Below are 25,285 nucleotides of genomic sequence, written 5' to 3'. Positions count from 1 at the left end.
CAACCTCCTTTCAGGTAGTTGGAGAGAGCAATGAGGTCTCCCCTCAGCCTCCTCTTCTCCAGGCTAAACACCCCCAGCTCTCTCAGACGCTCCCCATAAGGCCTGTTCTCCAGCCCCCTCACCAGCTTTGTTGCTCTTCTCTGGACTCGCTCCAGAGCCTCAACATCCTTCTTGTGGTGAGGGGCCCAGAACTGAACACAGGATTCGAGGAGCGGTCTCACCAGTGCCGAGTCCAGAGGGAGAAGAACCTCCCTGGACCTGCTGGTCACGCCGTTTCTGATACAAGCCAAGATGCCATTGGCCTTCTTGGCCACCTGGGCCCCTGCTGGCTCATGTTCAGTCGCTGTCAACAAACATGCCCATGTCCTTCTCCTATGGGCAACTTTCCAGCCAGGCTTCTCCCAGTCCGTAGCACTGCACAGAGTTGTTGTGCCCCAAGTGCAGGACCCGGCACTTGGCCTTGTTAAACCTCATGCCATTGGTCTTAACCCAGCGGTCCAGCCTGTTCAGATCCCTTTGCAGAGCCTAAGGGTGCACTCAATGCCTTCATCCAGGTCGTTGATAAAGACATTGAACCCCTCATCCTATCACTAGAAGCCTTTATGAACAGTCCGTCCCCAGCTTTCTTGTAGCCCCTTCAGATGCTGGACGGCGGCTGTAAGATCTCCTCGGAGCCTTCTCCTCTCCAGGCTGAACAAGCTCTCGCAGCCTGTTGCTCTGCGATCCTACCTCGTGGGACGCGTGTTGCGAGGGGACTTTGAACGCTCCCGTTCCCTCCTCCCCTCCCTAAGTTTGGCAGATCCACCGGGGCTATTTTACAAACATCGCCGTCTCACTGGCGATGACCTGTCAGGGACCGGGACGGGCTGGTAGCGCTCGCCCGCCCCCTGCGACACCTCCTCCGGCGAGCAAAGGCGGGGAGCCGGCCCCCACACCGCCCCCCGAGCCGCGGCGGGGCCGGCAGGGACCGGGAGGGGCCGGGTCAGCGCCCCGGGGGAGCGGGGCCGGGCCGGGCCGCAACGCCCCTCGCTATAAACGCGGGGGCCGGGGAGGGAGAGTGTCCAGAGCTCGGCCCCGCGGAGCCGCGAGAGCCAGGTAAGAGCCCCGGCGCGGGGACCCCAGCTCGGATAGCGGCTCCCTGAGCTCCAGGCTCACTCCGCACACCCCACCGAGGCGTTTCGGGGGCAGCCTCGGCGTCCTGCCCCGGCTGAGGGTGGAGCGAAGGCTCCCCGGGGCAGAGCGGGGACCCCCCTTCCCCGCCAGAGCCGCTTCTCCCCAGCCGCCGGCAGAGGAGAACTTGAAATTGTGATCGCTGTGCTAAGCTCGTGATATAAATTCATCAGAAGTCGCTAGAGGCGATGCTGATGGGGTTTTGTTTGTTTGTTTTTGAGACTTGTGCTTGTTTTTCAGTCTAAGAGGCAGCACCGTTCCTCCGGTCAGCAGCCAGGGCTGGTCTCAGCAGGAGGGGCGGCGGGTGCTGCTCAGACCCAGACTGACCCCTTTATTCCAGCATATAAAATGATCTACAACCAGAGAGAAAACTTTAGCTAGTGAAAGTATCCACATTTTGTGGTTTTGTTTGGGTTTCTTTCCTTCCCCTTCCACCAGCCAGTTCCTAAACTTAGCAGAGACTCTAAAAAATTAAACAGTCCTAGGGTTCTTCAGCACGTTGAAGTGAAATCCTGTAACATATTTACTATCCTCTCCCTTCCCATACATTAAAACACTTAAAATGCTATCAGCTCTTTACAGGCATACAAGCCCTATATTCTTCTGAGCAGATCAACAGGTACAATGTGACTCAGTCAGTCAGTTCACACTATGTACAAGTAATCATTTTGCGTGATTCAGTTTGGCCATTTCTATATTTCTGCAAAGCCACTGGAACTCGTACGGTGATAAGTGACAGCAGGATTCTGTAAATTTCCATCATTTCCATGAGTCGCAGTGCTTCTTTTGATTGTGTTGGGTTGCGTAGCATGAGACGGGGTACTAAAGAGGCTCCATAAAATTACGAGTTCCCCCAAAAGGGATGAGTTTAAGGAGGGATTTGAAGTTTGGTTGTTTTTTTTTTTTTAGTGGTGGTTTGCTTTTGTTGTTTTCATGGAGTGCTGGTGGTGTCGTCTCGTTGCGTTTGCATAAACCCACACTGCTAACTTGATTAGACTTTTACGTGAATAGGAGGATGGAGTATGGCCTGAAGCAGGTAATCACCGTGGTGATGTAGGAAGGCTCTTTTAGTTCTGTTTTACTGTCAAACAGATGTTTCGCACTCCCAACTATAGCAGTCCATTTTGATTGTTGCCACCATAATCTTTTAAATTACAGCATATTTCAAAAATATGGTGAAGTGCCAACTAATTAAGCTTGCTCATATATTAAGAATTATAACTTTCCAGCAGGAATGTGGCATTTTCTGTACACCCTTCCTCTCTGTGATTTGAACTACACAGCAGAGAAAAATCAGTTATGACAGTACAGTGCTTCTTAGTTTATGTTGCTAAACTGAGAACAGAACAGACCTGTGTGATTAAGAGAGGGAAGGCACATTTATCATTAAATTTGAGTATAGTTGGTTTCATTCTCCCCTTATGTTTGCCAAGGTAGTAGATTGAAAAAAAGTTAATTCTTGCACTGGAGGACAGCAGAAGTGCTCCCCTTTCCCATGGTACCGGGTGTCCTGCCTTTCTGCTTGGAAACAATTCCTTGCTTGGGTTGGATGGCGTGTGCAAACTGCAGCTTGAAGTTACTGGTCTAAAAGGCAGCAAATATCAGCCTGACATGCCAGTATCAGCACTGCAGAAGTGAGGACAGTGCTGCCTTTGGGTTTAAAATGTCATAACTCTACAACTGGCTTTTCACAGTCCACTTACAAATTATGCATCATCTTGTTCTATTGGTGTTACTGAATAAATAATATTTTATTTAATTGTACTAAATAAATGAAAATGTATCTAATTTCTTTTTGTTATTTGCAGTACTATAAGAACAGAGGCAGATGCAGAACATAAACATGATGATTTATTTACACTTTCTAGAAGAATTCTGTTGAAATGTATGGACCATGTTTGCAGACAAGAGATGTGTCAGAGTAAATTACTATTAAATTTTTTTTTCCAATAATGGGCACTCACTGCATTTTCCTTCACCCTTAAGCTTTCTGCTCTGTGGCAATTCTATCCTCTGTGTTTGTTAAAGGAACACATTTCAGTAGTCCTTTTCTCTGGCACTACCTCTGTTTCTTTACGACAGTTCCCGTAATTAATATGGTAACTTAAAGTTACATGAACTACAAGTTCTCATTACTCAGGCCTAGTTAAACCCTTGCTTATGCAAAAGTATAACATGAGTTGAAACTGTTTTAAGCAGTCACAGATTTCTCTCTATTGCTTGCTACCTCTCCTTTTTCCCTGGACCTTCTTGAGGTCCTGAAGCTACTAGTGTCACCAGGAGTATTCATAATCTCTCCTGTGGCTACTACTACGCAAATATTAGGGCACTAATCACATTGTGAGATGCTTCCAATTATTTCTGAGTGGTTGGCACGTATCTCTGATCCCCATGCTTCAAGTCTCCTTTTGTGCTTTGGTGAGGACATTAAAGATAATATTCTGTTTTGAGATATATAGACAACATGGATATTTGTGCATTATTTTAATCAAATACTATGTCTGACTCTGATTACATGAGAGTCATTACAATCTTGTGCTTTTTTTAGCTGAATTTAATGGTTATCTTCCAGGAGATACGTTAACAATAGGAGAAATAGACTAAAATTTAATTGGGTACGTTATACCTAAAGCTGAGTTGGAGAAATGGGTTATTGAGATTCATCATCATATGACTAGATCTCCTTGGGTAGTACATTCAGTATGCCAAAGAAAGAGGCTATATGGCTAAAGTCAGGGAAAGGAGACTGGGCAGCAAAGCATTAAACCCTCCTTCTATTTGTGACAGGAGTACTGGCAATGTATCTGCTGTGGAACCCAAAGCGCTACCATGGAGAGAGTTCTGAAAGCTTAAACAAAACCACCACAGCTGCTTCCTTAGCCATAATGAAGGGAACTCGGGCAGTTAAATCATAGAGTACAAGTGAGTGAAAGAGACTTGATGGGAAATGGGATCAGACCTGTCCCAACAAATGGCAGAGGAGAGGAGAAAAAAAAAAGGAAGTTCAATGAACACTAGCCTCACAATTAATTTAGATTGCAGTGCTAGTTAAAGAGCATGTACGAAGTCTCTTAAGATTACCTTCACTAACAGGCAGTCATTGTACTCACAGCACTCAAGCCATCTTCTGTACCATCTTCTAAAACTTGGCCAAAAAAATAAATAATTTTACAGATGTACTCTAGAAGAATCTGTGTCATTTTTGAACATTTTAGGGAATTTAACAGATCTGACAAACAAGAGGAGTTATGATACTTGTACTTTACTTTTTTTACCTCAACTGTAACAAATAAATGAAAATAAGTCATTTTGACCATAAGTCCTAACAGCTGTGATTGTTTAAGACAAAGCACACATGAAATAGACTGGCTCCTCTAATCATTTATGGCCTTATCTTCAGCTACATGATGGATTATACTAAAATTACTTTGAGCTTTCAAGTGAATTGCAACTAAGGGTAGGAAAATATCATGCGCCAAATATCATGCTGTTAGCATTTTCTGTTACACCATCATCTGAAAGAACTACAGATTTTGGGCTGTCAGGTGTCGTTTACAATTTTCATTCTATTTGGTTTTTGTTGTATAGCAAAACTGTCCAGGTATCCACTATATAACAACGCTATCTAGAATGCTTGGTTACTATTTGTGATGTTTATCTTCTTTTATAGTAGTTGAGTAGCATTTCTCTTATAGGCACAGAAAATGGGTAATAACTGAAGATGACCTCACAGCAGGAAAGTGAGATCAGGCTGGCAATGCATCAGTGAGTGGCATGATTGAAGACAAGATAAAAGGGAGGCTACAGCAAAAGGTAACTGGCAGCACCTGAAGAAACTGGTACTGAATTTGGGCAAGGTCAATATTTAGACAGTATTTCACTGGTTGAGGTGGAAACTATAGTTAGAGTTATGGCCAGAACAAAGACTGATTTAACTGAATGCCTAATTTCAGCTAATTAACCTTTCCCTTTCTTTAATTCTAGGTCATACAAGTTTGTCGGTTACTGACAGATTGTTGGCTAGTGGAATCTAATAATCGGGACATGAAGTATAGGAACAGAAATAGGGAAAAAAAAACAAAACACAAAACCAAAAAAAAAAACCCCAAAAATCCAGCATTCCCAAGTCCCTTCAGTTTTCTGAAAATTGAGAGGGATATACCGAATGAGAGTACTGTGCCTCAGCATTTCTAGCTCATGCAAACAGTAAAACGTCCCAGAAAACCACTGAACAGCTGTACTTATATGTTGAGGGGCTTACGCAAGGGAGAAAAATGTACTCGTTGACTCCACTAAAAAAATGTTCTGTTGGCAGTTATCCTCTATTTAACCCTGCTTTAGCATCAGCCAGCCTGGCCAAACCCTTTGCTTGAAGCACATAATATACAAAGATGCAGCCTGAATTTGTTTATTGAGGAACTGTGCATGCCTCTCCCAAATCAGTCTTGCAGGATGTATGTCAGCTTATCATCTTTTTCTTGAGAAACTCGTATTGGTTTTCATCTTTTTTCCTTTCTCCACTCATTCTTGTTAACCCAAGCCTAAAAGTTTATACAGTTTCCTTTCCCCCTCATCCTATAAGGTACACAGAGCCCAAGACTCAGCAAACTGAGTCTGCTACTACTCAGTTTCTGGCAGTTGCTCGGAATTTCCTTCCTCCTCAGGTTCTTTACTTAATGTACATCTATCAGAAATACAAAGCATAGGGCAGGAATCAACATCTATTTTCAAAGTAGGACTCTTGGTCTGCTGTTAGCTTTCTGTCTTTATTGTTTTTATCTTGGCTTCGTTATTAACAGCTTACTGTGATAAAACAATAGTTTTTCGCAGATCAGGCTTTATTTCAGGTAAAAGGTATTTATTTACCTGTGTGCCTCCTAAAACGCAGTTCAAAGGAAAAAGGTTCGTAAATACTTTGCCTTTGAATACATTTCATAATGCTGTTCTATGTTCTTAAACATACCATCAAGGGAAGTCACATCAGTACAGGACAACCACACATACAAGCATTTGCTTAGCTCAACTGGTATTTTTTCTAGAACTAAACTAAAGCTCTTGTGGCCTGTTTTAGAGGGTGCAGTGCTACCCTTTCCAGGCTTATGTACAGCTGTGTTTGCTTAAGAACCAAGGCTTCGCTTGGTTGAGGATGCACTGCTTCACAGCACTGTAGATTAGCTCAAGCTCTAGTTGTAGCAACCTTTTGTTTTACCACCCCTGTTGCTGGTCCTCAGTACTCACAAGGACCATCTCAGAACTAGGAGAGTAAAAGAAAGAGTTCACTAATGACTTGTATTTTCAAATCAGAGGAATGAATTTTATTTTGAAAAAAGCTAGGAAACAAGCTGTACAAATTTGGCAGAATATCTGTTTTGGTATCACTATTAAGCATGCTGCCTTCCAGACAAAGCACTGAGGATCACAGTATCTTGTTTTTTTCATGGGTGGTAATACCTTTCACTGGTATGAATTAAGGTGTCTGTATTTGACTTTTCATCGTCTTTGATTAACCCCTTAGCACCTCTTGAGTCCAATGGACTTGTACAAAAGTCACAGATACATTGCTTGTCTTTATATTTGGCTACTCAAATTTTTTTCTAGTCCTCATAATGATCTGCTCTTAACAAGAGTTTTGTGCAGATGCAAGCACAACTGAGCCTCTGTTTTCCATGTTATACTTACTAACAGTTACAGTGATACTAACTTCTCTTGAGCTAACGTGCATTACCATTTTAAAACATTTTTTTTCGTCTTTTTTGGTCTGGATAACCTCTTGTACTTTACCAGTTACTCATACTGTTTTCTTTCCTTTCTGCCTTTGGTTCCTCTTTTCTGACCCTAATGAGGTATTCATTAAGAAGCCTCCATGCTGATCCTTTGCTTTTAATCTTTTAACTTCTGCCTGCAGGCTGTTCCTAACAGTCTCATTTAAGGAAGAAAAGTCTTTTTTCAGGCGTGTTGCTGTTGTGTGATATTTTCCCACTGCAAGGATATATAAATTAATTATATAAAAGAAAAGTAATCAAGTGTCTCAATCAGACACGGTGAACCAAATCCTATTATGTATTGCTGAATTATGACACATGAAAGACAAAGCTTCCTCTGAATGAAGGTGTTAAAATCCTAAGGCCATTTCCTTGCATAGAAATCCACAATACATTTGCTTTTGCTTCTCCAGTAAGGGAAAAACTACTTTTCAGCTTGAGTTCAAAAGAGAAAAAAAAAAAAGTGTTCAACATGAGGTTTGGTTTCCCCTGAATGGTAACACTTAAACTAGCGGGAAGTTCTGCAGATACCACCAGCCATGGTGTTGGAAATGCAGTTATGAAACTGCCACATTTGTTGGTTTAGTTAACATGACAGATACTGTAGTGATATCTGTATGTCTGTGTTCACGTAAACATAGAGATGCTATGTCTGCATGTGGGCTTGGTTTTCAGTTAATGCTTTTACTGCTCAAAGCAAAAGCTTCTATCAGTCACTTTAACCACATTGCTGATAGGTAAGAACCAGGGATGTGATTTGTTAAAGGTGTTTAGAGAAGGAAGGTCCTTTTAGGTAACAGTGTGCGACATGAACTACTCTCAGCCAACTCATCTAATTTCCATTAGAGTCTATTTCTGGCGCAGAAGCAGAGAATTCTAAGTGCTCGTTTTTCTCTTCCCCTGTTGTTGACAGATTAGCCACATCGTAGATGAAAATAACTATTGCTCTGCCCAATGCATTTCTAAAGGTTGTTATTCATTAATTTACGCTTGCCTTCTATGTTTGCAGAGAGGAAAAAAGTAAGAACAAAAAGCCCATGTTGCAGAAGGAATTGCACATTAAGCCTGTAGAGAATGTTCCTACATGTGTCAAACTTACTGATTTGCTGCATGACTTGGAGCAAATTTATGCATGAAAGCTGTCTTGTAGCACCTTACTTACTTACTGTTTTACAAGAAAGTACTGGAAAGTAGTTCCTTGTACCAGAAAAGCAGAGCTAATGTTATCTTACAGAGTTCATTGCTCCTTATGTTATTATCTCACTTTTAACTAAGGAAGGTTGTTCAGGAGCTTAAGTGGCATACATAATGTTCACATCTACCTCTGCGTCTTCTAGCTTAGCAGAAAAAGACTGATGATTGTGGGAGACTAGGCAAGTGACACTGTGGTCTTTCTATAAACTAAGCTACCAGGACAAAGCATGGAAGCCTCTGTTTGGACTAGCCTGGAATTCCACAAAGTAGTCCTATCACCTCCCATCTTCGTCTAAAAAGTTATTAGTTGTGTCCCCTACCCTTCCTCCTGCAAACATTTATCCCTAGAGGAAGCAACAGAAACCTAATTAAACCATCACTTTTAGTAGTTTTATACTAGTAACACTACTGATTTTGGGTTGCATCTTTTACAGTAAAGCTGAAAACAAAAAAGGCTGGAAAACTCGCACCTAGATTCAGAACAATCCTTTTTCTCCTAAAAGTAGGCAATTTGCTTCATGAACAAACAGTTGCAGCTTTGACCTTGACATTCCATTTTCTGTTGTGATTTCTAACTGCATATTGCTGTGGGCATGGTACTCGCATATTAACCATTTTAGGAGATTATCATTTCTAATTTAGATGTGTAGCATCACATATTCTGCTAAATTATCAGCCACCACTAATATAATCAAGAGTTTCAACTTACACTAATTTTACCTGGTCTTACCCATAGAATATTAAGTGTATCCTCAGTGTCCAGGCTTTCTCAGAGCAGGCTGGAATAACCCTCTTAACAGTCAGACCTAACCTAGCTAGATTTTTTTCCATCCTTTAATGACACATGTCATTTTACTATTTTAGTGTTCGTAACAGAATTTGAGAGACATTTAATCCTTTATTGCATTTTATTTTTCTCCCTGGACCAAAAAGCAGAAGAGGCCCAGGCTTCATGACACATTACGTATTGATTCACAGACGTTATATTGCTGTATAGCTACCCATTAAAAGAACTAAAATATATAACCATTTACCTTTGTCATTGGTTCATCTGAATTAATAAAAGCCAGGAGTGCGGAGAGTCCTCATCACAGGAAGCAGGGGAGTCCAGAGAAACAAACTGCATACCTGCTGCTTCCTCACAGCCGCCTGCAGGAGTAGCACCATGTCCCTGTAGAGAAAAAGAATCTGTGCTGCAAATTTCTCTGGCAGACAGCCGTGCTGAGCAATGGACATTTCTAATATTTTAGGTTTCAAATAAAAAAACAGTAATGTGTTAGACTTTTATATGCTGCAAAAACTGTGAGGAAGAGCCAATACATACATGTCCTCTCATGTCCTCCAGTCAGTGACAGGGTAACAGTTTGCAAGTAAGGAATCCCCCGAGATTTTGGGGCTCAGTTCTACAAGCCATAGTCTACATCAGTAGCTGTTACTCCCAGTGTCCCAAAACATTACTTACAGCATAAACGTGATCATCAAATAATAAATCCCAGAATGCAATTAAGCACCTCTAAAGAGGCAGAATTTTCATTTGACTCCTAAAAGAAAGGTCTGTGTACCACTCCTAAGGTTATTAACTTCTCACTCCTCTGTTTTGTAAAAACAGTTTCCATGTGCTATGAATCTCCATTGTGTGTTTTAACAAGTCAGGCTCTTTCCTTTGCTACCAACACCGGTGTACCTGACTCATGAAAAACTGTATTTGTACTTCTTGGCAAAGCCCATCCTTCTTTCCTTTACCCATCCAGAATGTTTCTGTCTGCATCTTCTATGTTGCCCAAGCCCTTAATATCATGCTTCTTTGAAAAGTCACTATTGACACAACACCAGAAGAGCAGCAATCTTCACAAGACATTTCCAGCATTTGCCTGACCTTGTCTGTAAGTGACGGCAGTAGTAGTTGCATCATCCTCTTCAGTGGGGCTCGTTTCAGGAGCTGTGTAAAATCTACATGGTAAAAGCACATGGTAACTAAGCACTAAGTTAGCCATAGCACCTTCCTTACGACAGCCTGCCTTTTACGGCAGCACTTCAAAGCCTCTTCCTTTCAGGTGTTTTAGCTAACAGATACACATCATTGCTGCTACAGGATCTTTGATATTTGTAGCTCCACGCTTCCCTGTTTTCAATAAGTGTAAAATTAATAAAGCTCATGGCAGGAACAATGTTCCATCAAAAGACTTGTCCAGCATTGCTACAGTTTGCAAGTTGCACTAGAGCCGAAACTGTTTTTTTTATAAATTCAGATATTGTTAAAACCCAGAAAGGCAACAAGCTAATTGACTAATGTCTCTCTGTGCTGCTCGGAACATCATCTCTTCCTTGAGCAGCACTGGAAGGCTCTGGCTTACATTAAGGGCAGGTTGTGGAAGTACCTTTTATTCCCCCCAAAAAGGGCCACGCTCCAGGCAATAGCACCTTTCTGCTAGACCAGGGAAACCATTGACTAATACTGAGAAGATCTGGACAGGGAAACCAAGATCTCTTTCAGTGTTGGATACACAAAGACATCCACTCCAGCAATAAATAAGAATGACCAGAGACCAAAGATACACAAAACAGCATGGAAAATGTCTTGCAACCCCTTATTAAGCTCTGCATGCTTGAAGTCGCAGAACTAAAATACAGTATTTCTCCTAAAAGCTGGAAAGGAAGAACAGTTGATGTAATGTGCTATTTTTGTGTACCTATAGAGACACCCACAAGTTTCAGTTAAGAAGATTGTATAACCTTAAAGACAGATTAATAGGTATATGAAATATCCAGTAAGTCAAATTGTGATTCTATATATGATCTGAAAGGAGGTAAGATACTTCACAGATTGTATCTAATCTCTGTTTTGTTAGAAGAGGGCATCATAAGAGCTTCCAACAGTTATTTTTATTTCAGTAAGGTGGGTATATTTTCTCTCTTGCCTCTCCTCAGGCTCATAAGGCTGAAAAATAGATCTGGATCAAGCACAGAATTAATGTTCAGCACGTTATTATTAAGCACAGAATTACTCCTCAGGCTGGAGTAGTTCACAGTAGAAGCTTATGGTTCATTCAGTATGGAAATAACGGTGCCAATAGAAATTTTAGGTGTGTGGTTAGGTATCCAGAAGCTACATTTGTGTAGGATGTGCACTGCTGTTTAATTAAAAAAAATACTTTCATACTTCTTATTCAGTTGATCTAAGCTATCAGAATAGAAACGTAAAATTCATCAAATTATTTTGCTTGCACTTAACAAATCTGAATTTTATTTGTCTTTTATTAAAAATGATCACATGGGGCACACTATATTTTATATAGGCAATTCCAGCTGCAATAAAGGAAATGTGTTAATCCATTTGTTTACTACCACTCAGAGAAAGTAACTGTTCAGCATGTAACCTTTCATGGCTCAAACTAATCTCACTTTTATTCGTTCTGGGACTTGATGGCTTAATTCTTGATAACTATTGACTATTTCTGGTACTTCCAAATACCCTAAAGATAGTACATAACCAAGCATCAAATCTGAGGTTACAAATGTGCAGTCAACTGTATATTAATAAACTAGTGCCTGGCATCACGTTGCCATTCAGAAATCTATTCATGTCAGCGCTAGAAATTCTAGTTCTGCTTTGAATTGAAACAGATTTATATTTTCTTTCCTGGCATCTACTGTACAGTAAAAGACATTAGTAATACAAGGAGATGACACGGCCCTGAAAAGCAGACTTTATGTTAGCCTGTTGATTATTGACAGTCCTCCTTTTCGGTAAGGCTAATGTCTAGAACAGAGTTGCAAAAATCCATAGTGGATTGATGATGACAGTTAATGCCCTCATTTCAAAGTCTTAATATGTCTCAGCATCTTCAGCTGCTTTTAGAAAAAGAGGCGATTCTTTACTCTGAGGTAGAAACAAGAAGAGTGACTGCCTTCTGCTACGACAATTAATTTTTCATATTCTAAAACTAATTCAGCTGTAGGTTTAATAACCTATGTAAGGAAAATACGATCTTCATTCCCATCAACACAGAGTAACTGAGGTTACTGGGACAGCGATATCACATGGAGATCCACCTTTCAGACATCTTTTCTGAAGGTTTAGTTTTGGAAGTACTGAACTAGATGTATTAAGCTAGAAATATATTTTACTTTGTTTATTTAATTATTTTTTCAGTTTTAAGTTATTGCTGTGCAGATGATTTTATATTCATTTCTCTTAAGGATATATAATACCTGACACATTAAACACCAGAGAGTTTGCAACACATTCATGCAGCCTTGATCAAAGAAAGAAAACAGAGATTGCTCTGATGGATAAACATGAAAAAGACCAGAAGATTATGTGGAAATATCCAAGATACCTGGAGTATCAGGTACACTGTCAAGCTAGAAGCACTGATCTCTAGAACCACCACCTCACTCTCCTTGAGAAATTAGATGAACACAATGTTTGTTGGAAGTGGTTAATTCTTCAATGTTTTGGAGTCCAGTTCTACATTTATTGAATCCAAGAATGTTTTTCCTCCCCTTAGCAGCCAAGAAAACAAAATTATGTGTGTATAGAGGAAAAACTCCCAGAAAAGAGTGTTTACTTTTAAACCTAAAAGAGCTGAAAAATGAAACCTACAAACTAAAATACTGGAACTTTCTTTCAGCTGAAAGACTTTTCTCATGTAGGGCGTGCTCTGAGGATCAATCAGTCAACAAACTTTTGTACAAAATAAACCCCTAGTTGTTTCCAAGCCAACATTCACTAAACCACTAATTTCTAGCAAGGCTAAGAAACTCAAGTGAAGTTGAGCAATACACCCTGGCACAAATGTCTGCGAGTAAAGTTTTATAGAGATATTTACATCGTGATTTCCCAACTTCTGGGAAAACCAACTGATAAGGTTAACTTTGGCGAAATTGCTGAGTAGTATGAAGAAATATTTCCAGCGTTTCTGGACTCTTTAAGTGCTATGGGTGTATACGCAAGAAATGGTCCAAGCTTCTGCTGCTGCTGCAACTGCTAGAGTTCTAACTGTGACATTGTTACACTGTAGGCTGTTAAAAAGTACATGCAGAAACTGGTCACCTTTGCCATGGTAGTACTATTATTATAGCATTTAATGTCTAAAACCATGCTTGGAAGGTTTTATTCATCACTACACAGCACCATAGATCAGTTCTAATACAAAGTCCTTGAGTGTGCAAATAAAAGATTATTTGTCTTTATTCTGCATTTTAAATCTAGTCAACTGCAAGTTTTCTGTCTCAAGATATCTCCTCTGTTCCCTTTAAATGCCTCCGGTTTTAGCAGCTTTAAGATATGAACCTCATATGCTTGCACCTAAATGTCCTTTAAGGGTGTAGAGATACACCAGCACTGCATAACCCATTTGACATAAATACAGGACAAGACACTGATTATTCATCTGGCACAAGACAATGTAGTTAATATCACTTTTTTTGTATTACTTTGCTTATCTACTAGTTCCAATAAAATAAATATCGCCATAGCACCAATAACCTTTCTTCTCTGTCTGGATTGAAAGCTGTTTGTCCTTATTAGCATTAGAGAACTATTTATAAATTATTTGAGACAGATTAACATCATCATGCGCTGACAGTGTCCAAAGGCGTTGTGACAAACCCAGATGTATTTGCAAAATAGTTGGGGAGCAGGGGCTAAAAAGTAATAATATGCTTATATTTTCATGTTGTGAAATCGTTTACAATTCATGGAATATATACGGTACTTGAGGTCTAGGTCTAAAAGACTCCATTTGGGTAAGAAAAATGTATAGGCTCACATTACCTTTCAATTTCCAAAAATCCTTTAAATCTCTTTAAAAAGGGGGGAAAAAATAGAATTTTAAACAAAGAGAAAGGAATCCTCCTTCAAAAAGGAAAGTACATGTTTGAGTCAGCTGATATTTGGAACAAGGGTTACACAATTAACAACGTCCCTAGTTTTGAAATAAACTTTTAGTCTAATAAGTAGGTGTTAATATTTTTCTGTCTGCATTTTTAAATAAACTATACTTTTAACCTCCCTTTAAAAACATTATTCTTAATTTGGCTTTAAAAGCCTTAGAGAGTTTAAGCTGCATATATCTCTGAAAAAAATAAAATACCACAATGTTGTTCTGTGGCTTACAAGTGCAAGGATTGGACTGAAATTTAGCAAAATCAGGAATGTACTAGAATAAAGGGAAGCAGATATAAGCTAGTAGATACTAAAAGAAACTGAAAATAGTTCACTGTAATACATTATGCTTTGCACAAATGCAGAAGCTCAATGATAGGTATTTTGTCTTGTGTTTGCATCTTAAATAATCGTGAAGGAAGAGAATGTTTTGAAAAGCGATACCACTTGAATATAAAGTTATTTTAAAATAGGTAATACGGACCTCTAGTGGTCAAAATACATAATATGAGTTACACTTCGAAGTGATTTAGCTATCACTGTGCTTAATTGTGTTACTTGCCTTTTCCTGTATATTTTCCTCCCCACCTCAGTCATTCAGAATCCACAACACGCCGTTCCACCATTCAGTCATTACACAACCAATGATTTTTTTCCCCAAAAGAGAAAGTACTTCTATCCATCCTTTTCTCACATAAATTTTATGACTGAGTATAGTGAAAAGATAGTTGGAAGACGAAGGGAAAATTAATGGGAGTAGTTTGGAAAACAAACAGAAGGGAGATGATAATTAGTTTCAGAATAAACTATGAAGCTGTCATACAGAAGGACAGAATCTTTTGAAGTATGCTGGGGGAAATAAATAAAGAGAAGTTCTTGCAGAGAAGGTCAGAGTACATAAACAGTTCATATTTACAAGCTAGCAATAAATGGTCCTCTGCTAGCACAAAATAAGTAATAAACAATTTAAAGTTTTGATGTACTAGAAGAACTGGATCCTAGAGAGATCACAAGCAGTTTACTTTCCAGCTATACGGAGCTGGCACAGCTGAAGCAGACCAGCTCCAGCTCTTGCAAGTGGAAGGCACAAAAAATCCATACATAGGTTAGAAAATTATAAAGATAAATACTGTAAACAGCGATTTCCACAGACTGGCAGTTGCTTTATAGAATACTGAGCAGAAGGACAGCTGTTGAACAAAAATGCACTTTTCAGTACAAAGTCCTGCAGATTTTATTTGTTCTAGTGCCAGACCCCCTCCTCATCCAAAACCAACAGCCAACTTCACAATTGCTAACAGGGATCTTTGTAAGCTCTGTTTCTGTTCTTGGTGCACGTGAACCAAGGTATGGGCCGTGTTGTGGTTCTGTACTGCCTATTGCAGTTCCCTCTCAGTAATATTTTGAATTATTGTCATTTGCCATGAGGTGAGACGATTACCTCTGTGGAAGATAGCGCAGCGATGACAGGAGGCCTACGCACACGACAAAGCCACAACGGTTCGAATGATGCGCTTTTATTTGCCCAAGTGATTGCATTTCTCTGGCTTCCTGAATTCACCTGTCAATTCTGGACTCAAAATACTTGGGAAAGCCATGAGTGGGGAACACCAGCTCTTAGAAGGAGCAGCTGAAATAAAGGTGAATTTATGGCTACATAGTCAGGAACACTGGGAAAGCAGAGAGGCTGAAGTAGGCATATGAAGTAGAGGAAACTGTATTCATTAAGACAATGAGGTTAAACGTGGTTGTTCTGCTGTATAGGGAGAAAAAGGGCAGTGAAATGAAGCATTTGTCATTAGTTTCTCTGCAATTAGAAAAAGAAGAAATTAGGAAGGGGGTGAGTTAAACTCTCAAGATAAAGGAGAAAAGCTTATGCCACCAGAAAGAAATAAACATAGTTATTATATCAAACATGTAGATCCAAACATTTTTCAGCTTCTCTTCTCCCTGTGCAGTAATTCTGTATCAAAATATAATACATCATCATCTTAAGCACAGGCATATCTTCCCATTTGTAAGAAAAGTAAATAATCCACCTACCATCAGAAGGAAAAAATACCCCTTTCATTTCCTAATGGTGAGGTGGCTAAAATGTGGCAGGGTTGGTCAGCCTGAGTTTATTTAGTCTTTGCCAAAGCAAATATCAAAACTACATTTTTGTTCAAAATCTGACTTGTGACATCTGCTTACCTATTTATAGCTGAGGAAGTTCTCACAGAAGGCCGCAATCAGTGCTATCTTATCTTTTAGTTGGCAAAGTGTTGTTTACCTCGCATTGGCTCAGCAGTCCTTGTTGTTTCCACAGGCAGTTTAATTAGAATGCATGTTCACCCAACAGAAGCAGTGAATGGAGTGGTAAATAATAGTCAGTAGAACAGTCTGAAGCATTTCATTATCAGTGACTTATTATAATCGTTGTAATTAAAAAAGATAGAAGGTCAAACAGGACAGTAACATAGAACAGGGGTTTGGCGCTCACCAGATAATTTGCTTTGAGATTGATGCTGCCACACCATTCACTGTAGCATCAATTCAATCCTCTTAGAAAAAGCTCCTTGTGTATCAGCCTTAAAATGATCCAATTATCATTATGTTAACTCGGGTCATTGAGATGCTTTAAGTGGAATTATCAACGCTCACAATTTCAATACTTGCATTTAACTGGCCAGTGGTTTAGCCTGATCATGTGAATTCTGGCAGCATAAAGCTGCACTAGTTATCTATTTCTGGAATATTTTTAAACAATCTGCAGCAGGTCCCATGTTGAAGTATCTGCTTTGCATAAAATGTATGTAACTAGGACCCTGAGACAAGCAGATGAACTGTAGCAAGTGAGAAAACCAGCAAAAATTACAGTGGTACAGAAAAGGAATCATTGCCTGCAAGGAGTTCACACCACCGCAGCTGCCCTGCCTCACCATTCCACACTGCTATGGGCCCATACTTTCCAAAACAGATTACTTTCTTCTCCTACATCACAGCTTTTCCTAATGTTCTAAACTTACAGATGTTCTCAAGGCAGCAGATCTACCTGAAGCTAGCTCTGAAACTTTAAAAATTCCAGGAAATCAAAAAAAAGGAAGCTTGGGATTAGCAATGCCTTCCTCGCTGTGCTTCAGATGCGAGGCTCTTACAAGGTTCATTCTCACAGCAATGCTCAAACTATTTTCAAATATGCATGTAGCACTCCATATCTAAAAGCAATGACTTTACGTATTTCTGCTTCCTTTTCATTTAATAAAAACAGCAATGGATTTCTTTCTTTTAAATTACAGTAAGGAATTACAATGAATAAACTGATAACATACCAAATGTCTTTCGCACAGTTCCACTGACTTCAGTATCACACCAAAAAAAAAACAACTCTCATTCTAGAAAGGTTACAATCTTACACAGATAAATTGAAGTAGCATACTATTTCTTGACCAAACTCCTGATTCTTCATGGGAAGTGTTCTGTTTTTTTTAACTTCCCAAGAAGTATAAAACAAGCTCAAGGAATTCAACAGCTTAGAGAGCCAGACAATCTTCTCACCTCAAAGTATTTTTTGTTTATTGTAACATATTGCTGAAAATGCAATGCAATTGTTACTACATTTTCCTGAAAGTACATATGCTATTAATTATATCAACTAAAGCAACTGCTGGCATGAGAAGCACCAGCTGTCACATTGGTTAAAAAAGGGAAATTAGAACTTAAACAATAAAATACAGTACAGTGAAGGGTTGGGTGAGGTGACTGTGAGAAAGGTGCCTTGACATCTACTGCTGTACAGAAAACATGTCATCAAAGCGGGAATATTCACTGTCAACTGTTTGTCTCAGCCGTGAGCCTGCCAGTTAGTACAGCAGAGCAGGATGCCCTTGCCAAATAGTACCACCAGTTGGTTGATCACAGAGGAAGGTCTTGCTCAGCCTTAACTGGGCCTTGATTTACTTTACCGCAAGTCTGGCTTGCAGGAATGGTTTTCTTAGTAGAGACTTCACTATAATTTCTTATTGCTAAGTTTTGGGCCGTAATCTCAGTGGGTATATGAGTGGGCAAAGGCTACAATAATGAGCAGGCTGTGCAGCACCACCTTGTAGCTGGGACAAGGCAAATACTGCCAGACCTTGACGTTGCAGAGTCTATCAGTTATTGTCTAGTCTCCTTGGGCACTTTCACACCAAGGAACGAGATAAGAGAATTTCTTTATCTTGAAATCTTTTTATTGTGGTTCTTCCTGATCTATGGATAGCATGACCTTCGACAGAGCCAAGCACTATGCATTCTAGATTTGGCATAGTTTGAAAGCCAGGAAACACAGCTCAGGATGTATTATGTACATGATCCAAAGGATGCATGTTTCTTTGTGTCAGCTGTATTTGCTTGACTTTCACTTTTTAAACGTGGCAAAAATAGTTGATGTCATTTTGAGATATCTGTACCAAGAGGCAACAAGACTAATTCACAGAATGAATTGGAGAGACTGGGAGGTGTTGCACTGTACATTTTGCCAAAAAGTTTTAGTTGCATTTAATTACATATTCCAAACTTGCTGGAATTACCAGGAACCTAAATCTTTATATTGTCCTGCTAGCTTTTTGGACATCAATCAACTCAGTAATGCAAACATATGCTAGAATACTACCTAAAATAGAGAAATACCAAATCTTTTAAAAGCTAATAAATTGAGAAACAAAGGGTGACCTTGCTTACAGAATGCTGACTGCAACCCATATTCTAGGGTAGGTCCTATATTTTCTTCAGACCCTGTGTGGGCTTTGCTAAAATGTATCCATGCCTTCCTTCCATATTAAAAAGAAAATCTGAAAAGACAATCCATTTGGAATAAGATTTATCTCCCAACAAGAGCATGTCAAACACTCAACAGAGAAGCAGAGTTCCTTAACGGGAACATCAGTGCTGAGCAACACAAATAATGAGCAACCACCTCCTTAACAACATAGTCAATATTTCTGTAATGACAGGTATCTTTTTTCTGCAGTTGTCTGTACTGTCCAGGACCTTAGGGTGTGTATATTTATCTATATGAAAGTGACTTGCATTTACAAGGGTTTTATTTTATTCTTAAAACAATTATATTTCACTTAATCTGTTTCATGTGGCATAAGTTGGATTTGGCTGACAGCTGTCGGGATCCTGCAGACAGCGATAAACACTGCTGTGCAGTAATGACTATCGATTTTTAATTATTTTTTTAATCACCTCTTTTTTTGAACACTGTCTATTTGTAGACTCTAGAGATTATTTAGTATCAGAGTCATTTAAGGCATACTACCTGCTTCCTGAAGTCATAAATCATTAATAAGGATATAATTCTTGCAGAACACACAAGCCCTGAGAAACCAAACAGGTGCCCTGTAAAGGAGATTTCATACCATTTTCACGCACTTAATGCAGTCTAGAAATACTTTTCATACACTTTTAAAAGACTACAACATCAACTTTTAGATACATAAATTTAGTTACTGGCTGGAAAGGTAATGTGAATTGTGGTTTCCCCCCTGCACCCTTCTTAAACTATTTCTACAGTTATTCATGTGCAACAAATTAAGAAGTCTGGAATTTTACACATTACCTTCTTCTTAGTAGTTTAATACCATAGGTCCAAGCCAGATGCTAGGAAACTTGTGAATACTTAAGGTATTTACAGTAAAACAGAAGAGCAAATTGTGTGCCTTCATCTTTCTCTGTGAAGCAGGAGCTGGTTCAAGGAATTAATGTATGGGGGAAAAAATTTTAGGGATTCATATCAGATGTCAAAATTAGTATGTAATCTAAATTCACTCCCTAATCCATTATATTTACAGAACTCTTATTCAGAGCGCTTAAGTGTAGTTTCTGATATCTGAATAACTTTGCTCATAGGATATAGTGCCGATCTATTGGAAAAAAAAATAACTTAAAGACCTTTCTGAATTGCCTGCTATTTTGACTATCTGTTATTATTTTTATTACATATGTTCATTAACTAGTCTTATTTTATATGGGAATCGTGTTAATTGAAAGAAGTTCATTAGATTTCAGTTATGTTAAAAAGCAACTAATAAATGTTCAGCTGGCTCCTAAGATTCTTACCTCTGTTTTATTCTGCAAGTAAAGCCTCTATTAAAATAGAAATTGGTTGAGAAAATACTTGATGATGGCTTATTTTTAAATTAAAAACCATTGATGCATTGTGCTAGTTACAAAAACTTGACACTTAATGGAAACATATTAAAAATTAAATACTTGTCATGAATAAAATTTTCTTCCTCTTATCCCCTCCCAGGTATGAGCTGCATATTTTCTCCCAGAAACTAAGTTGCAGCTGAAGAGATCAAGATGGTCCCAAATTACTCTACCGAAGAAACCATTAAAAGAATCCACGTCGACTGTCCCGTTTCAGGAAGGCACAGTTACATCTACATTATGGTTCCAACTGTTTACAGCATCATCTTTATCATAGGCATATTTGGGAACAGCCTGGTCGTTATTGTCATTTACTGCTACATGAAATTAAAAACAGTAGCCAGCATCTTTCTTCTAAACCTGGCACTGGCCGACTTGTGTTTTTTAATAACTCTGCCACTCTGGGCAGCCTACACAGCCATGGAGTACCAGTGGCCTTTTGGCAACTGTTTGTGTAAGCTAGCATCAGCAGGGATAAGTTTCAACCTGTACGCCAGCGTGTTCCTCCTCACATGCCTTAGCATTGACCGGTACCTGGCCATCGTACACCCAGTCAAATCCCGAATTCGACGTACCATGTTTGTTGCCCGATTAACTTGTATTGTCATCTGGCTTCTCGCCGGTGTGGCCAGTTTGCCCGTCATCATTCACCGTAATATATTCTTTGCTGAGAACTTAAACATGACAGTCTGCGGGTTTCGCTATGACAACAACAACACAACGCTCCGGGTTGGGTTAGGTTTATCCAAAAATTTACTGGGCTTTTTAATCCCTTTCCTGATCATATTAACAAGCTACACCTTAATTTGGAAGACCTTGAAGGCAGCGTATCAAATTCAAAAAAATAAGACCAGAAATGATGATATTTTTAAGATGATTGTGGCAATTGTGTTTTTCTTCTTCTTTTCGTGGATTCCTCATCAAGTGTTCACTTTTCTGGATGTATTAATTCAATTACATGTAATAACAGACTGCAAAATCACCGATATTGTGGATACGGCTATGCCCTTCACTATTTGCATCGCTTACTTCAACAACTGTTTGAATCCTTTTTTCTATGTTTTTTTTGGGAAAAACTTTAAAAAATATTTTCTTCAGCTAATAAAATACATTCCACCAAACGTCAGCGCACATCCAAGCCTAACGACAAAAATGAGCTCCCTCTCATATCGGCCACCAGAAAATATACGCTTGCCCACCAAAAAGACTGCTGGGCCTTTCGACACCGAGTGATGCATTTTTGCAATATACTTCTTTTAACAACCTTGTGAGTGAAGCAGCAAGAATGACAAAACTCACCTACAGGCCTGAACATCGCAGCTCATTACAGAAACATTAAATCAGCTCAGAGAAATCCTACTGTAAAGGTTTAGCGGTGGCCTTTTATTTTACATTGTGAAGAGGACTGGTTGGTTTTCATTTTGCTTTTCTTTACTGAAAGCACCATAAGTGGTGGACGGGCATGTCAGAAGTTCTGTCAGCATCCTGCCATTTACTTAGAACTACAGAAGAAGAGTAGAGAAAATTCCCAGCTTAAGTTCAGAGGTCTTTGTGAAGGAAAAGCTTGAAATTGCATGAATTAAGAACAACCTGTTTCATACATACATGAGGTATTTCAGATTTTGTTCAAGGAGTTGATGGAGCTACACTGCTTGTTTAGTCGTTTGTTTTTTTAAATGACATAAATGTCATATAATCATATTTATAATATCTTCTCAAACAGAGGCTATATAGAGAGGCCTAGTTTTCAACCCAAATGGAAATTTAAGGTCCTTGAAATTGGTCTAATTCTGATTTATGCTACTATTTTTAAGTTTTAACTGGCATTTTTTCATAATAATATATGCAATAAAATGCAGATTTATTTATTAAATATAGAGTAAATGTATTTTTAGATTTATATTCCTACTCCTAAATTACAAACATTACTTCATAAATATGCATTTATATCCCAGTGGGTATTTTTATAGTTGTTTTTTTAAAAGTATATATATAGATATATACACACACACAAAAATGAGATTCACTCAAACTTTTCTGATGATATGCTACACTGACTTTGAAGAATATTACTTATGGAGTTGCCTCCATACTCTCTGTAACTAGAAGGAAAATTGTGTATTTGAAAACATGAGTTCTGGGACAGAGATGATCAGAAAACTTCAAGCTATTTTTCTATAATAACCAAGGCACTCAATGAGAGGAATTACTGACTAATCAAATCCACTCAATTTTTCAAATTTCTAGATGTTTGACAAACTCATTCTTATAAGAAAAAAAGTGACTACTTATATTATGGTTTAATTACTAATACTTTTAGTCACATCACAAAACACCCAAGACCAAACTTTAATCTTGGCTTTTATGGAATTTCTCTCCTTTTGTACAAAACTAAGCCTAGAGGATTTGCTCCCTGTAGAGCCTTTTTTTAATGTATATGGATCAAATTAAAATTTACGCTAGTAAAAACCAGAACAAAAGTCTGGTTCAAACTCTTTATGCAAATGAGAGGGAAAAACTGATAAGCACTGTAGGAAGTTTCAACTAATGGTATCCTCAGATGTCCTTTTTACCTCAAATCATTATAATCAGAAAATATTTCTTCTTGATTCACGTTCGTCTTCAAAGATATGCGAATTCATAAGTATTTCTTGACATAGCAAAACTTTTTAAGAAAAAAATCCAAAACACTACATACATCGTGCAGACAGTTACATGACCCGTGGGAATTTGCAGTATTTCCAGTCTTCAAAATTATACATGTAGTGCTGCTTTGTCTCGGGCAGCAGGTGGTTGAATTATCCATATTTTCTGATTATAAATCTCTTGCATGTACACAAATAATTTTAATTTTCTTTTATACTACAGAAAATTATTTTAAAATACAACAAAAAAGTTATTTCTGTAGTTTAATACTTCTAAAGAAAAAAAGAAAAAGGTTACTGCCAGGACCTGGAATCTTCTGCCTTTTCCTGCTTTTTCATTCATTTATTTTAAGGCACATTTCTTCAGTTTTGCCTTCATTTTTCCATCCGGAAAATTGGAAAAGTCTCTATGTATGTATGTCACAAGGCACTGTAAGGATTCACCAAAACTTCTAAATCTGTATGTTAAAAAAATGCTCATTCATTAAAAGTTTAATTTAATTGCAAGCTAGTGCCTCACATTTTGAAACCTGAACGTGTCATTTAAAGACACAGTTAAATTATTTCTACTATATGTAATGTTGTATATTTAGCTTTTATCTATCCTTACACGTGCTTGTGAGGCAGTCATTTTTTTTAAAATGAATATGGCAATAGTTCCAGGCATTACAAATAGCAGCCAGAACAGCACCACTGCCTCAGCACTCAGTAAGCTGATGAAGGATTGAGAGCTTGCTGCTGTCTCTACGATACTTTCTTCTTGTGCACATGCTGAGCAGCATCACCCACCGGTGATCCGGTGGGTCTCTTCCAACCTGGTTATTCTGTGATTCTGTGATTCTGTGATTCTGTTAGAGATATGACCGCTTCTGTGATCAGAAGTTTCCCCTGGCAGAAGCAGCCCTGCCTCAGACACAGTTCTGTGTGCTGTGCTTGCCACCTGGTGGATGAAGGCACAGATTTGTGTTTCATAAAACTTGTTCTAGGAGGCAATAGCGCTATTTCCCTGCCTCCTGATGGATCTGGAGATCCTTACCTGTGGCAAACTCCTGTATAAATGAAATACAAGCTTCTCCATCTGAGGGGGAGATAGCTTCCTCGACAGGAGCTAAGTCAACATTTCCTCTTCACATTCTGATCCTCTTTGTCACTGAAGTCCAGTGTTCCCAACAACCACAATAGGTAGCTCCTTCTCAAAACAGTGATTGCATTACCACAAAAGCCACCCCAAAGAGAAGAAATAAATATAAAAATAAAAATCAATGCATATTTGCAGAAGCGATAACAAAGTATTTAGCTGAGAGGACTTATTTATCGCCAAGGAAAAAAAAAAACAAACTAATCAGAATTGATCCATGAATGGTAAAAATGACTGTATTACAGCAGAAAACAGAAGAGAAGCCATTGGTTATGGATCTTGGGCATTTCATGCTAGATCTTGCATTTAAGAGACTGTCATAGGCTGCTGGTGCCACCTGTGCCAACCTGCGTCATGGGAAAATGCATGAGCAGGCACATCAGGCTGAGTTGCTGCAGGAAAGGCAGGAAGGGATTGCAGCAGGTGCACTGTGAAGGGAAGTCTAACCTTGAATTGATAGGCAAAGAAAGTGGAGGGCAAAGCTGCTGTTAAAAAATGCTGAAAAAACCCCTGCTAAGGGGGTTGGAAAATTGTCATCAGCTGCCAAATACAGTGGATCCTATTTTGGTGTTTAAAACAAACAAAAAAACAAAAAACCACCACAAGGCAGCAAAAGTATTCTACAGCAGCAAGGAGCAAATTTTTGGAGCACAGAGCTATGGTGGAGAGCCACGTCCTGCAGTTCAGGCATCCCCACAAAGCCCCAAACTGACAGCTAACTCAAGAGCTCCAGTTGCCCTCCACACGACCAAACCACTCCCATCACGCATCTGTCTGTAATGAATGCAGATTTAGAATGCAGTGCTTAGAAACACGTTGCTGAGCCTTATGCTCCCCTGCCCATCTGCTTGCTGAAAATACTGTGCTGGGGACCCACGCGCGAGCTGTGCAGAGCAGCAGGGACAGAAGGCAGGATCAGGCCCCTGCTGGACCCTTGGCTGTATGGCCCCTACTGAGGCACAGGTAGGGGATGGTCAGATTAGCCTTTGGTGCAAGAAGATACTTCTTGCAAACAGAGGAGGAGGGAGTAATGACTTCACCATCTTTGGGGAACTTTGGATCAAGCCATCTTAATTTCATATCAAAATATGTATGTTTAAGAACAAACTCCCGCTATCTTACAGGAGAAAAAGTTCATAAAGATGCAGTAGTATGCCGTTATTTTAAAAAGAAGTATCTAGAGTGCTTTTCATTCTCAGGACAACCAAATTAAAATACTTGACAAACTTAGTCTGTTCCCGTGCTCTCCTGGTGTGAGGAACTCAAGCAAGTATTAATGGGGCAGCATACAGCCAGACCTAAATACTGG

General features: G+C 39.2%; 1 protein-coding gene across 4 annotated transcripts; it reads left to right on the top strand.

The window, feature by feature from the left end:
• The first annotated feature begins 1,062 nt into the window (after positions 1-1,062).
• AGTR1 (angiotensin II receptor type 1) lies at positions 1,063-22,457 on the top strand. 4 transcript variants are annotated; one of them, XM_069864629.1, is made up of 5 exons: positions 1,072-1,095; positions 2,979-3,091; positions 4,866-4,983; positions 12,327-12,478; positions 20,294-22,457. In XM_069864629.1, the coding sequence occupies exon 5, from the start codon at positions 20,347-20,349 to the stop codon at positions 21,424-21,426; it is 1,080 nt and encodes a 359-aa protein (XP_069720730.1). In that variant the 5' UTR covers positions 1,072-1,095; positions 2,979-3,091; positions 4,866-4,983; positions 12,327-12,478; positions 20,294-20,346; the 3' UTR covers positions 21,427-22,457. The 4 variants fall into 4 exon arrangements, 3 of the variants coding, with proteins under 3 accessions (XP_069720730.1, XP_069720732.1, XP_069720731.1); XM_069864630.1 differs by lacking the exon at positions 1,072-1,095 and adding an exon at positions 2,188-2,206; XR_011338073.1 differs by lacking the exon at positions 20,294-22,457 and having other exon boundaries at positions 1,063-1,095; positions 12,327-13,835.
• Positions 22,458-25,285: the final 2,828 nt, after the last annotated feature.

Source organism: Phaenicophaeus curvirostris, chromosome 10 (genome assembly GCF_032191515.1).
Source record: "Phaenicophaeus curvirostris isolate KB17595 chromosome 10, BPBGC_Pcur_1.0, whole genome shotgun sequence".
Taxonomy (NCBI): Eukaryota; Metazoa; Chordata; class Aves; order Cuculiformes; family Cuculidae; genus Phaenicophaeus; species Phaenicophaeus curvirostris.
Note: the sequence above shows the minus strand (reverse complement) of the source record. Positions and strands in the feature narration are given on the sequence as shown.

What these genes read in the sequence shown, in the direction of transcription:
- AGTR1 (XM_069864629.1), top strand. Translation starts at nt 20,347, where the DNA reads ATGGTCCCAAATTACTCTACCGAAGAAACCATTAAAAGAATCCACGTC.